The 16,491-nt window shown below is 45.4% G+C and overlaps 1 protein-coding gene across 2 annotated transcripts in view; it reads right to left on the reverse strand.

Moving 5' to 3' along the window:
- Positions 1 to 16,130, reverse strand: part of slc8a3 (solute carrier family 8 member 3) — an 810,619-nt gene extending 794,489 nt beyond the window's left edge. For both annotated transcript variants that reach the window (XM_070878886.1, XM_070878885.1), the window contains exons 1-2: positions 15,407 to 16,130; positions 9,259 to 11,098 (exon numbers count right to left, since the gene is read on the reverse strand). In XM_070878886.1, coding sequence (XP_070734987.1) covers positions 9,259 to 11,024 — 1,766 coding nt within the window. In that variant the 5' untranslated portion in view covers positions 11,025 to 11,098; positions 15,407 to 16,130. The remainder of the gene's footprint in view (positions 1 to 9,258; positions 11,099 to 15,406) is intronic.
- Between the last annotated feature and the right edge of the window lie 361 nt (positions 16,131 to 16,491).

Genomic DNA, 16,491 nt, shown 5'->3' on the forward strand with positions numbered 1-16,491 from the left:
GTGTCCAGCAGCATGCCCTGCACACAAATATTTTTTAACATATATTCCACCAAGCCACTACATCAATAAAATAAAATAAATCCAGTCTAAAACTTAAATGCAAACTTAGCTGAAAGATGTGTGTGTCCCTTTAAGAAGTGCTGACAGTGTCCCTGTCAGCCTGCTGCACGTTCGTTTTTCAGAGCAAGCTTAAGATCCAATGCTAAACTCAGCACTAAGGTCGAAGTTTGCAGAGCATGACGTTAAGTCGACATGATGTGACACTCTCGATATTTGTATCTCCAGGGCCAGCGCTCCTCACCAAAATGGCCACCGAATCCCGTGCCAGAGAAGGGTGTTAGAGTGACGGCTGCCATTTTTCGTCAGGATTGCGGCAGTAACTCGTTGCGATAAGGTACAGAATTTCTGGGTCTATGGATATAGGGTCAGTTTCTGGAATAGTCTCTCTACCCATAAAGCCCTCTGTGATGGCAGTTGTTGTGGGGACTGTTCTGGCACTTTGTGTGCCCCAGAACACCCATCTGCCAAAAGTATTCAAGATCAACATTTACTGAAGTATTTTTATATCCCACAATATTGTTATTGGCTGTTCTAGGACAATGCCATACAAGGTATAGTTAAAATGGTGTAATTTATCCGTGAAGTTGTTTACCACAGATAACGATGCCCCTTCCAAAACCCAGGATTAGTCAAGCAAACCACTGTTGTCTATCTGCCTCTAAATGGTAGCTTCATACCTTAATAGAACAATGCATAGATTAATAAAGATTTTGTTGCCATGTAAAAAGTTCAGAAAGATAAAACCTCAAGAAGAATATTTTTTTAAAGAAATGAACAACTTGGTGACATGGCAGGTTGATGTACCAATGTCCTGTGCTGCAGAATGGGACAAAACAGGCTCGCCCCCTCGGAATGAAAACCCATCTTCTTGTACACTTCCTACTGGCTCCTTACAGACCGTCAATGACAGAGTCAGTTGGCTGCACTCTTAGTTAGGGAATGATGAGGCGGTAACCTAAAATGACAAAATATTACCATAATTGAATTAAATATGGATGGGCAGGAAGAGAACATGGAAATTATTCTCATAGTCATTGCTGAAAGTTTTGAGGATTGTGAAACTAGGAGTCCATTCAGATTATGAATTCATTTTTTTAAGAACCAATATTGGATTAAAAGGCCCCAGAATTACAAGGGCTGGAGAGGGAGGTTTTCCAGCATATTGGCAGCCAGGTGGCTGGAATTTGAGGTATATTGCAGCAGCTTTGGAAACTGTCTTGACTGGGGTTACGATAGCATAGTGGTTATGTTACTGGACTAACAATCCAGAGATACAAGTTCAAATCTCACCATGGCAGCTGAGGGAATTAAATTCAGTTAATTAAAAAGAAATCTGGAATTAAAAAGCTGGTATTGGTAATGGTGACCATGAAACTACCAGATTGTCGGAAAAACCCATCTGGTTCACACATGTCCTTTAAGGAAGGAAATCTGCTGTCCTTAACTGGTCTGCCCTATATGTGACTCCAGACCCATAGCAATGTGGTTGAATCTTAACTGCCCTCTGAAATGGCCTCGCAAGCCGTTCAGTTGTACCAAACTGCTCCGACAAAGTCAGCACTGTAGGAGTAATAACTTCACCTGAAAGACCGCAGCGGTGCAAGGCGCTGGCTCATCGCCACCTTCTCAAGGCCAATAAATGCCTGCCTTGCCAGCGACACCCACACCCTGTAAACAAATGCTTTTTTTAAGACCCAAAATGCACCAGCTGGCAAATGGACAGGCACATGAGGACACAATGTATATGAGGGAACCACGTCTTACGATGTATTTACTCAATTGGAAAAGATGGACATTGGAGACACCTGTGAGGCCCAGTTATGTTCAGTCTTGCTTGGGCTGTGGGTACAGGGGTGAGGATTCAAAATGTAAAGGCAGAAGGAGGAAACAGGAGCCTGTGCCACGGTGAAATTCCTTCCCTCCATCTCCCTATTCAGGTAGGCATCCTTGTTTCACCAGAAACGGTGCAGAAGCACATCCAAAACAGTTAAATGATGTTGACCCTGGGATCTTGGGCAGGGTCAAGGATGTTAGGGTCAAAAGTTCCACTCAACCCAAATCTGCTCCCCAAGACCTCCCCACAAATGTCAGAGACTGAAGAGTTCAAACGAGGAAAACCCTGCTGCAGTGATGATGTCCTGTTTCGAGATATCTTTAACAGTGCTTTGTACATTTAATTTGATTTAATGTTTCCTAAATGTGTTGATAGCATCCAACATCAATATTGCATAAATCTTTACTTTCAATATAATCGGCAAGCTGTCCATTTTGAACATCTTTGATCCGTTCTCCGGTGTCAAAATTGGAATGTCAACGGTGTAGTGGATTTTTGGACATATGGTTGGATCGATTATGAATTCCAGTACAGTATCTGCAGTTTGAGAAGGTCACCTAGCAGTATTCATGCAAAAATTCTCAGAAACCTTGATCTACATAAGAAAATGAGAATGAAATCAAATCTGGCAGATGTTTCTACTTGAGATGTAAAATAATTTATTTTGTTTCCAATTTCCAAAAGCATGGAAGATACAGCACAGCAGAGCTTTACCACATACTGTGGTCCTTCATTGAAACATATGTGAACTCATGTGGAAGCAAGTCATCTTCGTTCGAGGGACCGCCTATGATGATGATGACTGTGATAGTATAGTCAGTGTGCAGTACCATACTGTCTGATCTGTAAACTAAAAAATTTAGCTTAAAAATTTTAGTACACAACATTACACTATAATTTCAAAATATATACTGTCAACAGTAGAATTTTAAAGAGTCCTCTTCAAATATGGCCATTAATTTCCCTTTAATATGTTACATTTTAACAGTAATTTCAGCATGAGAAAGTAGGAATGGGGAATGACTGTTCTTCCCATTTTGGTTAGTGATCTGAATCCCGTTTCAGCCTACCCTGACCTTTTCCCACATTACCTTCTGGTCCAAGCTAAATAATTTGTTAGTTTTGTTCCTGAAGTGCAAAATATCAGTAGTCTCAATAAAGCCAGCTCTAATCACAGTCACCATTCCATCAGAATGGTGGACTACAGAAATCAATATCAAGTTGTTGATTTATTATATGTTTACTCCAGGCATAGAGAGTCTCAAAATGTCTCCACCCAATATTTAAACATATGAGCTACGGTTTCCATACCACCTACCATGGAGAGTTGCGACAGAATTCTCTCCCAAAGCACTGACTTATGTAGAGATACAGTTTCACATGTGGCAGCTGTCCTCTGATAGCTCGCCCACATGGGCATTCTTCATATGTAAGTCCAGTTAATGAGTGTTGGCAGGCCATTCAGCTGTGGAGCGCCTCATAGTGGAGCCTGATCCTGACCTCACTCCATGACCACACGCCTGTACTTGCCAGCAGGGAACACTTGAATGGTAACCCTGGCTGACTATTCCCCTTCTTAGCCCAGCGGCTAATTCTAACGTCCCTGCAAATACTGTGGCCCCTGGCTAACTGTTCCCTTTCTTTGCCCAGAGGCTAATTCTAACATTCTTAACAGCTACTGAGATCAACAGACCCAGTAAAGGCCAAAAGTCAAATATTGAACTTCCAAGTATATGGTGGCTGAGTTCCACACTGGAAGGTGCCTTTCATGATTGAACCATCACTCGAACCCTTCAGCAAATGTTATAATATCACCATCGCAACTAGTTCTCCTGGTTCTTCCAGTCAGTTGGTTGAATCCTGAATATTATCATTTTAACTTTGTGAGACTGCAAAATAGCCATTGGCCCTTTTGGCTCCCAAATTGAATGCTCATGGGTACTCCAAGGTAAGACTTGGGTTAGTCAACTTCAAATTATTATTTTTTGACTCTCCAATGGGTCTAATAAAGTTTGTTGCCGACATCATCATCATAGGCAGTCCCTCGAAATCGAGGAAGACTTGCTTCCACTCTAAAAGTGAGTTCTCAGGTGACTGCACAGTCCAATATGGGAATTACAGTCTCTGTCACAGGTGGGACAGACAGTCGTTTAAGGAAAGGGTGGGTGGGGAGTCTGGTTTGCCGCACGCTCCATCCGCTGCCTGCACTTGTTTACTGCTTGCTCTCGGTGATGAGACTCGAGATGCTCAGAGCCCTCCTGGATGCCCTTCCTCCACATAGGAATCCCTGGCCAAAGACCGCCCTAAGTGTCGATGGGGATGTTGCACTTTATCAAGGAGGCTTTGAAGGGATCCTTGAAACGTTTCCTCTGCCCACCTGGGGCTTGTTTGCTGTGTAGGAGTTCCGAGTAGAGCACTTGCTTGAGGAATTTTGTGTTGGGCATGCGAACAATGTGGCCCACCCAATGAAGCTGGTCGAGTGTGGTCAGTGCTTCGATGCTGGGGATGTTGGCCTGATTGAGAACACTGACATTGGTGTATCTATCTCCCAGGGGATTTACAGGATCTTGCGGAGACATCGTTGGTGGTATTTCTCCAGCGATTTGAGGCATCTGCTGTATATGGTCCACGTTTCTGAGCTATACAGAATGTTGAGTATCATTACAGCCCTGTAGTCCATAAGCTTGGTGCCAGATTTGAGAGCCTGATCCTCGAACACTCTCTTTCACAGGCGGCCGCAGGCTCTGCTGGCGCACTGGAGGCAGTGTTGGACTTTGTCGTCGATGTCTGCCCTTGCTGATAGTAGGCTCCCGAGGTATGGAAAGTGGTCCACGTTGTCCAAGGCCGTGCCGTGGATTTTGATGACCAAGAGGCATGGCTGTGTGGCGGGGTCAGGTTAGTGGGGGACTTTTGTCTTACGGATGTTTAGTGTAAGGCCCATGCTTTTGTATGCCTCGGTAAAGATTTGGATGATGGCTTGGAGTTCAGCCTCTGAATGTCCGCTTACTGTATTTCGACGACAGAGGATGGAACGGTCTTGGATCTAGCCTGGAGGTGACGAAGGTTGAACAGGTTCCACTGGCTCTATAGTTTAGCACTTGACCGATTATCAGATTTTCTATTTACTTTACACAGTACTAAAATACATCACAGTTTGTTTCTACGGAGTGACTACTTGTCCTAACTCGCGCTTCTGCGCATGCATCTGCAAGAGTTAGAACAGATAGGGCTAGACTTTCCCCTTCATTTTCGGTAGTTTTCTCGGTGGTACAGCTATTTTTTAATGAAAAACCACCTGGCGAAAGTTTCCTCTTTATTTTTTAAAGAGTTCCGCCCACATTTTGAAAAGACCGCCGGGTAGCAACCGCGCTCGTGTGCACCACTGAGAAAAGCACCAGGATCTAAGTTTGGCCTCAGCGGAGGACCCGTACACACCGCTGAGGAAACCGCCCATGAAAAGCTGCCTGAAACATGGTGGTATGCGAGTACCCTGCAAAGAAAGGTAAGTTAAAGGTTTTTTATAATTATCTTTTAAATTCTAAAATGGCGATTACGTTAAAAAGTGTCTTGAGAATGTTTTATAACTTTTTATTTTTTGTATAACTGAAAAAATATTTTTTGAGTTTTCCCCCCTCCCTAGGCCCAACCGCAGCCTTGGATTAAATTTTAGAACTTACCGTCCATTTCGGTAAGAACTGCCTGTTTCACCTAGTTTCACCTTTAACCGTCGAGAATATTGGTGCTCGATCCATTTTCTCGCTGGGCGATATTTTTTACCTTAATTATGGAAATTTTCACCAGCGTTAGTTGCAGAACGTTAGTGGTTTTTCTGGGTGGCAATCGGGCGTTGAGGGGCTTTAGGGAAAGTCTAGCCCTAAAGTCTCCTCCCCACCCCCAGTGCAATTTCCACTAACGCTTTTCTGCACATGTGTCGGAACCGGCCACGAACACCATGTTGCCTCCTGAGCCGCCGAGTCCCCCGCTGGGCCGCCAGAAGTCCATGTTTCATAACGACAGTTTCCCCATCCGGATTGACAGGCTGGCTTCCAGTCAGGTTGGGAATGCTGGACAAGGGGTCGCAATCCCAGGAAGGTGCGGGTTCCGAGCCCAGAGGGGTTTCAAGTCCAGCGGGTTTTCCAAGCCTGTGGTGTTCATATCCCTGACTCCGGTGAAGAAATCCTGATCCTGGAGAATGGGGCGGGCTGATGGTGGCTGAGCTTGTGCAGTTGAGAGGAAGCACTCCTGCCCCTCCCAGCCCACAATGATTGCTCCCTGAGGCTGTGCTCATCTCGCTGCAGCTACCAGGAATTCCCGAGGCCCAGGATCTCCAGCCGGCTGCAGGTTAAAGCAAAAGCTTCAGTCTTATTTATCATATTTAAAGTTGTTCACTCAATAAAGAATAGTGTTAACACAAGATCTGTACTGCAAATCAAAATTCTGAACATCCTTTCATTCACACATGGAATTTTTAAAAATTCCCCACAAAGCTACTACTTAGATCTCGCATAGCACTGTTACATGCAGCAAATAGTTCAACTTATCTGTAAGCCTGATGTACCTGCTTCCTGTATTAAAACCGACTTGACACAGACCCATTTTACATTGTTGTGATGCCTCACAATACCCAGAATGGGTAACCAAACTACAAACATCACTTTTTAATGCTAGTCTTTGTTGAACAGGAGTAATTCAATCACACGACAAAAAAATCAATATGGTCTTTTGGATTTTTTAATGAACAGCAAAATAAGTCAACGGATGTGTTGCCTGTAAATACAACCACTGGACTTCTTATATCAACGCTGATCTGCCAAACAGATATTTGGAAGCACACGAGGCTATGATGACACAGCTAATAACATCCAATATTGCTGCAACAGAACTACACAGCACATCAATTGACTAATCAGAACAAGTTCACTGAGCAGTCTGTAAGCACTACGTGCAGCTGGCTCTCTAATACATACACCGAACTATCGACCAATGCATGAACGTATCACTATGTCTTGTCAAATAAGAATAATTGCAATTAAATATTTTCGATACCGATCACTAAACATCCTACATTCAGAGAGCAATGTTGGATAATCTTTGAATCAATGTATTACTGAACAGCATTTATTTCAACAAAAGCTATTTATAGATACAATCCCTGTAAGACCACTTCCTGAAAACACCAGAGTCGTTTGTTAAGGAGACAAGCAGGCCGAGCAAGGCCAGAAACTTAGAGCAGAATCACTACCGATCCTATTTTCTCAGGGGCGAATTATAACGGTATGCAAATCACTTCAATTAATCAGTTTCTAGCCATCTGTGTGAGGGGTGGATTGGAAGAAGTGTATTCCAGCTGGATTCCCACCTTTCATACGGTAGAAGGCAGCAGGTCCAGAGAAACATGTCTCCTGAGTCCAACTCTAATTACACATCCTTAAACAAGTGCTGCTTGGTCTTGCTCTATGACCCCCACATAATTAACGGCAGCAATAGAGAAAATAGACTCTGCAGCCTGTGCTAGACCACGTCAGCAAGGAAGGTGTACCACTGAGCAATATTTCCAAGAATGATAAGCTTGTATGTTTAATATTTAATTCCTTCTTTTTATCTGAGGGTTCCAAAACCATTTACATTCAATTTCTCTGGACCACTTGATCAAAATATCCGTACTCCGATACTGGGACCCAGAGTTGATCATTCTGTTAAGGTGCTTAATCTACAGCTTGGCCTGGAGTTTCCGCGAGGGACGCAATCGGCAAAATGCGCCCAGAATGCGTCAATATGCGCTGGACGCTGTGGCCGTTTTGTCGAGGCGCTCAAGTTTCCGCGCAAATTCATTAGCATAAACCCGAACGTATCACCCTCGCAGCGCAGTCAAGCAGCGTAATCGACCGCGATGGATTTGTGACGGGAACTGGAAATTCTCCGGCGTCACAAAGAGGAGTGGGATTGCCAGGAAATGAGCCATTCTTCAACTGGCTGATTTAAATGCCCTCGGTCTGACTTTTTAATTTGGCTTCTTTAACTGCTTTGATCTGCCCTTGGCACGCAAAACCTGAGGCCAGCACTCAATTGAATCCATACAGGTGTGTTCTGCTCTGTTGTAATTGAGTGAATTTAGACTAATTTAAACTGAATTTAAAGTAATTATAGTATCAGCAGGGGAAACACAACAGGGTGAGGCTTCAATTGACTGCTGGTCACTGCAGGTACAGGTGACTAACGCTGGATGAATATACTGGGAGCAATTGGAGGAAACTTGCCATGCCGGCCAGGGGGTATAGCCAGTTTTGTGGGCGGGGACTACTTCGGGAGAAATGGACTTTCGGACCAGCGGACCAGAATATCGCAGATACGCGGGCGTTAAGTAATTATGGGCGCAAGTGAATTGCGCTTAAAATTCCGATCTTTGAACGCTAGTTCGTTTGATTCCGCCGAAACCACGCCGATATCACGGCGGAAATCATGCCAAAACACCAGTCCGTTGCCTATATTCAGAGAAACTAATGGATAGATCCACTCCAACAAGGGTCGCAAAAGAAACCACAATGATGCGTTGTACACCATTATGCTATCCATTTAAATACTGACTTCTTTACTCTAATATCTTCAATAATTCATAAAGAATAGCAAAAAAATATATAAACGCAAAAGGAGCTTGTTTACAAACACATAATTACAGCAAGAATGTGATTATTTGTTGGAGATTTGTTCCAGGGTTTAAAAGAGCAAGCCGACTGTTCCTCAGCCATCAGCAGATTCCAGCACTTGATCGTATGGAGAGATCTGGCGACATGTAGTGTTCACTGCAAGAAATGTAATGAGGGGAGGCTGCCGACTGGTATGCAGTCTCATTGGAAAAGTTTGCCCCCGATCCCACCAGCTAAACAACATTTGAAACTAAAGCACCATTTTACTTAAGTTAGTGGTTTTGCTTTCATTGCAAGCTTTGCAGTCCAGCAAACCAACAGTCATGAAGCAATGTCTGAGCCCGTTAATACCCAATCACATTTACGTTCATGTCAGGTTTGTACATTTGTAGGTAATCCACAGACGTGCTACAAAGGCAATAATGTATTGTGGTATTAATGACTCCAGGGATGAAACCAATGCATTCAAGTACAAAAGTAAAGTTTTTTTTCAGCATTGTGCAAGTATTAAATCACACGGTTAAAATTATCTTGAAAGAAAACTCTTTCAAGTTTTTCCCAAATTCCACTGGTTTGGTTCTGTTCAACAGCAACTTCCTTTAATCTGACCGACCATTGCTGTAAATTCTGCATGTTGAACAAAATAGGTATTTAATCGTCAGTTCTCCAACTACACATAGACACAGTCATTAAAAGAAAAAGGATAAGTGCACTACTTACAGAGTCTCATCGTTTTTAAACTCCAGCTCGCCATAGGTGTCCTCAAAGTCCTCTCCGCCCCCCTTGGCCGTGCCTTCTATTGTTCGAAAGGGGACAATAACTGTCCCGCGGGCCCCAGATGTTCTCAGCACTTTCACCTCCATCACACCAATGCTCTCACTCACATGCAGAGCATCGCTCTCAAATGTAAAGATACCCGCGTGGTCATCGTCTAAGATAGTCACAGTGGCAACCAATGGGGAGACGATCAAAGCTTTCGGGTAGAGCACGTTGTTGGGCTCGAGGGCATCTTCCAGTTGCAGCACTCGGATGTTATTCAGGCGCACGAAGAAATGCTCGTCTTCCTCGAAGATGTCGTCGTCGATGATGCCCACGGTGATTTCCTTCTGCGTCTCGCCCGACTTGAAGATCAGGCTCCCTTCGCTGAACTCGTAATCGGCGCCGGCGTTGGCCGAGCCATCCTCCGTCTTGTACTCCACCACCACCGTTTGGGAGATGTCCCCGCCTTTGCGCACGACCACCAGCGACACCGCGCCGCAATTCTCCAGGCACTGGTAAGCGCAGGGCTCGAAGTAGACGCGGGAGCAGAGCTCGTCAGGTGCGTCGGCCCTCACCTCATGCATGCTGCTGCTCCTTTTGGCCTGCTCGGCGGCATGCTTCTTCAGGATGTTGCCCGCCCCCGTCATCATCCTGGTGGCCTGGATGCGGTAGAAGGCCCTGCTTTTCTGCTGGTGGGAAAGAGCGTAGTAGTTGGCCATCTCCACCAGCTGATCCAGGTCTTTCTCCGGATGCTTTTGCTTCAGGTCTTTCAGGATGCGAATCATCTCCCTGCGGGACTCGTCCACCTCTTTCCCTTCCAGAGCCACCAGCGTGCCGTCGACGAAGTGCGAGTTCACCAGCTTGCCATCCATCTCGATGCCTTTGGGATGCTCGCCTTCGGTCTCGATGATGAGGCCTCTGTTCTTGTTGGTGCGATACTTCTTGTGCATGTACTTGTAAAAGAGCAGCCTCCGGTCCGCAATCCAGGCGAGCAGGACACACACCGGGAAAAACAGGAAGGTGACCAGTCCCTCCCAGACCTGCACGATGCCTGGTGAGATGACGGCGAGAATCATGTACAGCCAGATGTAGGCAAAGATGCTCCAAGCAGCCGTGACAAAAAACACACGCAGATGTTTAATCTTCCTGGTTTCGCCATCGGGAATGGAATAGACACAGATGGCAATAATGACAAACATGTTAAAAGCAGCACTACCCACAATTGTACTGGGGCCCAGTTCCCCCGCTTTAAAGCCATGGCCGCACACTTCAATTAGGGAAAGCATGATTTCCGGAGCAGATGAGCCCAAAGCCATAAGGGTCAAGTTGGACACGGTGTCATTCCAGACTCGAACCACCATGGTGCTCGTCTCTCCATTCGGCTTATTGATGGTAATTTCCTTTTCTTGTGATGTAATCACTTCTATAGATGCCATAAAGCGATCAGCGACGATGGAGACTCCCAAGAACATGTAGATCATCGCCACAAAGTAAACAATAACCCTGGCAATTTTATCCCCCATGGATGGGTCTTCTGGGTACCATATTGGCAGAATAACTCCTTGTTTGCATTCATACGTGCCCACGCAGGATTTATTTTGCTTAGGAGAACTTGTAGGTCCAGGTGTATCTGCATCCACAGAAAGAGGATGCATTAGCAGCATTACTGCTACCAGGCCCAAATGCAGGCAAAATGTCATGAACGTCTGCAACCTAAACCACGCCATGCAAACAGGTTCAGTCCCAATGTCTTCTATGTATCAAGCCAATCTTCAGAACTGAAGAGCCTCGTCTGCAAGATCTGAAATAAATTTTAAAAAGAAAAACAAACACATTTTAGAAAATGAGATGCACTCCTGTAACAACTTTTATTCTACTGCAAAGTTACAGGGAGCCTCGCACGGAGATGCCACCAATCAACTGCAGTAAACAAGCTACAGTCCAGTTTTTGAGCTGATTAAACAGATGTCTATTTGTATGGTGTGGGACAGCATGTTGGCATTCCAAAATGTTGTACCAGTGGGGAGGCAGGAAGTGGGTTTGTAACAGCACGAGTATGTGGTTTCATCCACTGAGCCAAGCAGAGGTCAGGGATCTCCTCACAGGTAGGGAGGGGAAAAACAAGATTAAAATTAGAGTTTGAGTCACCTCAGGCTACTCCAGGACATCAAATGTCATGTCAAGTGTCAGCTGTGGCTCAGTGGGTAACACTATTGTCTCTGATTCAGAAGGTTGTGGGTTCAAGTACCACTCCAGGGACTTAAGCACAAGAACATCTAAGTTGACACTCCAGTGCAGTACAGAGGGAGTGCTGCACTGTCGGAGGTGCCGTCTTTCAGATGAGATGTTAAACCAAGGTCCCATCTGCTCTCTCAAGTAGATGTAAAAGATCCTATGGCCCTAGTTCGAAGAAGAGCCGGGGAGTTATCCTTGGTGTCCTGGACAATATTTATCCCTCAATCAACATAACAAAAAACAGATTATCTGCTCATTATCACATTGCTGTTTGAGAGAGCTTGTTTGTGCTGTGTTTCCTACATTACAACAGTGATTACTCTCTAAAAGTACTTCATTGGTTGTAAAGCACTTTGAGACATCCGGTGGTCATGAAAGGTGCTATATAAATCCAAGTCTTTCTTTTCTTTCTTAAAAATAACATTAACAGAGACCTGGGAGAAGATTGCTGACCGGATCTTAGCCAGGGAATAATGTATGCATGAGGGAGCTAAAGAGAGAAAAAACTATAATGAGACAAATTGAGACATTTGTATTTGCTCCTTATTCGCAACAATCAACACAAATTAATATTTTCTTTCAATATGTATCCTACATTTCTGAACCATATCTGATAATAGGCTAGAAGCCTATTCTCAGTTAATATAATCCAGAGATAGTTTATAATGAGGTGAACTCTGACTTCCTCAGAGGAGCATGTTAACTGTTGCAGGAATCTTCCCGTTGCTCACATTCATCAGGTTTGAAAGGGCACGGACTTCATGGGAGATGTTTGCCAAATCCTTTTGTTTAGGACGGGAGAACAGCCGGGAGATCCAGGTGTCATTTTTTTTAATCACATTTCAATGCAATTTATATCTTCATGCCGTGTGCTTGCAAGCAAAGGAAAAAAGGTTACCCAACACTTTTTCACACCAACAATGCTCCTTTGGTAGACTAATGAATCATCACCTAATGCTGCATTTATATTGCAGTGTTAATATAATATTGCAGTGACAGCCCAGGCTTTAGTGGCAGTGCTGTAATATAAATGAGGCAGGGTTACTGCCTTGGGTGACATGCAGTACCATCTCAAGAGGTATACAGAAACAACTGCTTCTAATAGCACTTGATCTCTTCGGCCTCTTCTGGCAATGAGAGGGCTGAGAACTTAGCTCATCTTGCACAGGGCTGCAAGATAGTTGTCACATTGCTGGTCTGTACAGACCTGCCCACAGCATAGCAATTGCAACTTTTAACTGCACATCCTCTTGTTTATATGTACCCCATAAATGGTCTGGATTCTATAGCGCTCAGGGACAACCTACACAGAACTATTTTCATTTAAAGTGGGTCTGTGTAAACAAGAACAAGGACAGCAGGGGCATGGGAACACCATCACCTCCAAGTTCCCCTCCAAGACACACCATCCTGACTTGGACATATATTGCCGTTCCTTCAATGCCGCTGGGTCAACATTTTGGAATTCCCTATTTAACAACAACAACAACTTGTGTGTGTGTGTGTGTGTATACAGCACCTTTTACGTAGTAAACTGTCCCAAGGTGCTTCACAGGAGTGTTTTAAGACAAAACAAATACATTTGACACCAAGCCACATAAGAAGAAATTATGGCAGATGACCAAAAGCTTGGTCAAAGAAGTAGGTTTTAAGGAGCGTCTTAAAGGAGGAAAAGAGGCAGAGAGGTTTAGGGAGGGAGTTCCAGAGCTTGGGTCCGAGGCAGCTGAAGGCACGGCCACCGATGGTTGAGCAGTTATAATCAGGGATGCTCAAGAGGGCAGAATTTAAGGAGCGCAGACATTTCGGAGGGTTGTGAGGCTGAAGGAGATTACAGAGATAGGGAGGGGCGAGGCCATGGAGGGATTTGTAAAAAAGGATGAGAATTTTGAAATTGAGGTTGCTTAACCGGAAGCCAATGTAGGTCAGCGAGCACAGGGGTAATGGATGAATGATACTTGGTGAGTTAGGACACGGGCTGCTGAGTTTTGAATGACCTCAAGTTTACATAGAGTAGAATGTGGGAGACCACATTTAACAGCACTGTGGAAGTCCTTTCACCACACGAACTGCAGTAGTTAATGAAGAAGCCTCCCCACCACCTTCTCAAGAGCAATTAGGGATGGTCAATAAATGCTGGCATTGCCAGCAACGCCCACATCCCAGGAATATATATATACTTTTTAAATTCACCATAGCGATGCTTGCATAGTGGAGACCAAGAACGCAGTGATGACTTTCTGCTACTTGTTAAGTCCCATAACACTTCAGTTCAGTAACATAATTCGGTTCGAGGATTTGCATGAAATTTACAACACACTGAAATATAGAGAATTACTTTATAAGGTGCAACGGTGACAAAAGGTGCAGAGATCAGCACCCAGACAGAACCCCAAGCTGTGGGTGAATTTCATGCACCCAGGCACGAAGGCTTGCACGATGGCCTCCCATGGCACCATTGTTTTCGGATGGGTCTATCGGAATGGGCTATAAAATGAATAAACACATTGCCAAAGAGTACCCAGTTTGCAGATTAAGCAAACTTAAATGCCACGTTGAAAAAATAAAAAAATCAACCAACCCAATAATAGTTTCTAATTTATAGCTAAACATCATAAATTAAAAATTCAACGTTAAGGATAAAGAGCAGGAAACCAACGCCCCAACAGATCCCAAACGTAAAATAATGCTTAAAGGTGCGACTGGTAGAGCAGAAATGTCGCAGACTAAATAAACAAACTTACAAATGTGCAAACTAGCTCAATCGTGTTCTGCAAGCGGTGCCATAAACCCGCCCTGGAGACCAACTCCATTATCTAAAAATAAGAGAGAGACACATGGCCCCCGGACAACTTTTGATTCAGACGGTCACGTCCGCACGACAACAAGCGTGTACCACATCTGGGGCTTCCTTTAGGATTCCCGTTTTACTGTGGCTGACGGTTAGTCAGGAGTGTGCGGGTTGCCAGGTGGCTGCGGCTTGGTGTGTGTGTGTGTGTGTGTTTGGAGAGGAGGGGGGAGTTGCGAGTCCAAGCAATCCCAGGCACGTCTGCAGTTGTGGCTGGAGGAGGGCCTGAAGTGCAAGGCCAGTCCCCCACCCGCCAGCCTGCCTGCCCGCCCGCCCAAAGAGAAGTGCTTGCCCTATTTAGGGAAGACCGTGGCGCAGTCGCTAAATTTGACCGAGGTAAACAAGAAGTGAATGAACACGACAGCTGTCGCGATGGGGCCCGGAATGCAAGATACATTCGCTTTAACGGTTTGATCATCCACCTCACCAATCCACATCGATTAAAAAAAAAGACAATCTAAATATTGTGCAGAACCCCACTGCGTTGCAAAGTGCAACTGTTATTTTCCAGTGTGGCTGCAAGCAAAGCCGGATTTTCCTGAATGTGCATGATTTGCCTGGGGGGGGGGGGGGGGCTCGATTAGATTTTTTTTTGACACCGCAACCAATGGGAATAGCAAAAGATCTTGCAAGCCAGAAAAGAGGGGAAAAAAACGTGTGGAGAGGGGGGATCCTCAGGGAGAGAAAACGTTATTCATTTTATCAGCCTTTAATAAGAAAACAGGCTTTTTCGAATACATTCTAAAGTAGCACATTAGCATTAATTCTGTGCACTTCAAGCGAGTCAACCGATTAATACGTTAAAGAAAGCACATCGCACTGTGCTGATCGCGTTGTATAATCCACACAGTGTGGCTTTAAATAACATTAAGTATATTTAAATATATATATATGTTGCCTGCTGTTTCCTTTCTCCACACACACAGGACCAAATACAAAATATTGAATTCTAAGCATTGTACACTGTATCCAATGCTCGCCACTGGAATAAGTAACTAGACAGGGATCCTGTGAATGACACCAACTTGCCTGACTCGCTAAAAACGGGCCGATTTCGCAGCTGCCGACGCGGATGTGCCGCTGGAGAGGTGCTGGGGAGAGAGCTCCATTCAGTTGGCAGGCTCCTGCTTTACTGGGGTTGTCGGTGTTGGCGGACGGTGATGGTGGTGCCGGCGGACTTGTCCAAGGAAAGCTTCACTGCGGTGACAGTGTGAGAGAGTGAGAGGGGGGGGTGGGGGGATCTGCCCGCCCACGTGTGCGGCCGAGATCACAGACTCACCCAAACCCACACCCCCCTCCAGAGAGGGACTTCACTACAATCCGACACTGCTCGGCATCAGCAGACACACGGAGAGGGAGAGAAATAGATCAGCATATCTGTCAGCCAAAACCCAACCAAATCTCAGCTCCTGCTGCCTGCCTCTACGTCAGCCGACCAGCTGGGCTCGACAGCAGCCCCACAGCCCGCTACAGCAAATATACAGCGAGCCCAGCGCCCAGAGACGGGCAGAGCAGGGGAGGGGGGCACTGGCTAACCGCACCGTGCCAAGCAACTGACATCCGCTGCCTTCTCACTGGGGCACATTAAACCAGGCGAGCATGTCACTGAATGAGGGGGCCAGCCCTGTCCTGCCGAACTCTTATCTACCCGCTTTATCTGGGAGCCCGGCGCTCATCACCCATTCATTCGTGTTCCTGCTTCACATCGGCGCTGCGAAGCCCACATCCCGCACACAGCACGACTTCGGGGATTGCTGCAGTTCAGCTGGAGACTGAGCCGAGGTGACAAGTGTACCGCCGCTGTAATATTGTGACCAGATATCTCTCTCTCTCACTGTTACATAACACGATGACATCTGCTGGCGTCGTGCAGACTCGGTTTAATACATACCCCCAGATTTTCTTGTTTTCTTGTCAAACAGCTACATTCCACCGCGGGTTAAAGTACCGTCTCGTCACCTGTGGGTGCTGCTATCCCCCAACCTCCCCCAAGTGATGTCGGCGCTGACTGAAATGCAGAGAGACGAGCCAGCATAAAGGAACCTCGCTCAGACCCATCTGGGCTGTGGGTGAGAAATGAACAGCGAAGGAATTGAAATCACGAGTAAAAGTGA

Source organism: Pristiophorus japonicus, chromosome 4, assembly GCF_044704955.1.
Source record: "Pristiophorus japonicus isolate sPriJap1 chromosome 4, sPriJap1.hap1, whole genome shotgun sequence".
NCBI lineage: Eukaryota > Metazoa > Chordata > Chondrichthyes > Pristiophoridae > Pristiophorus > Pristiophorus japonicus.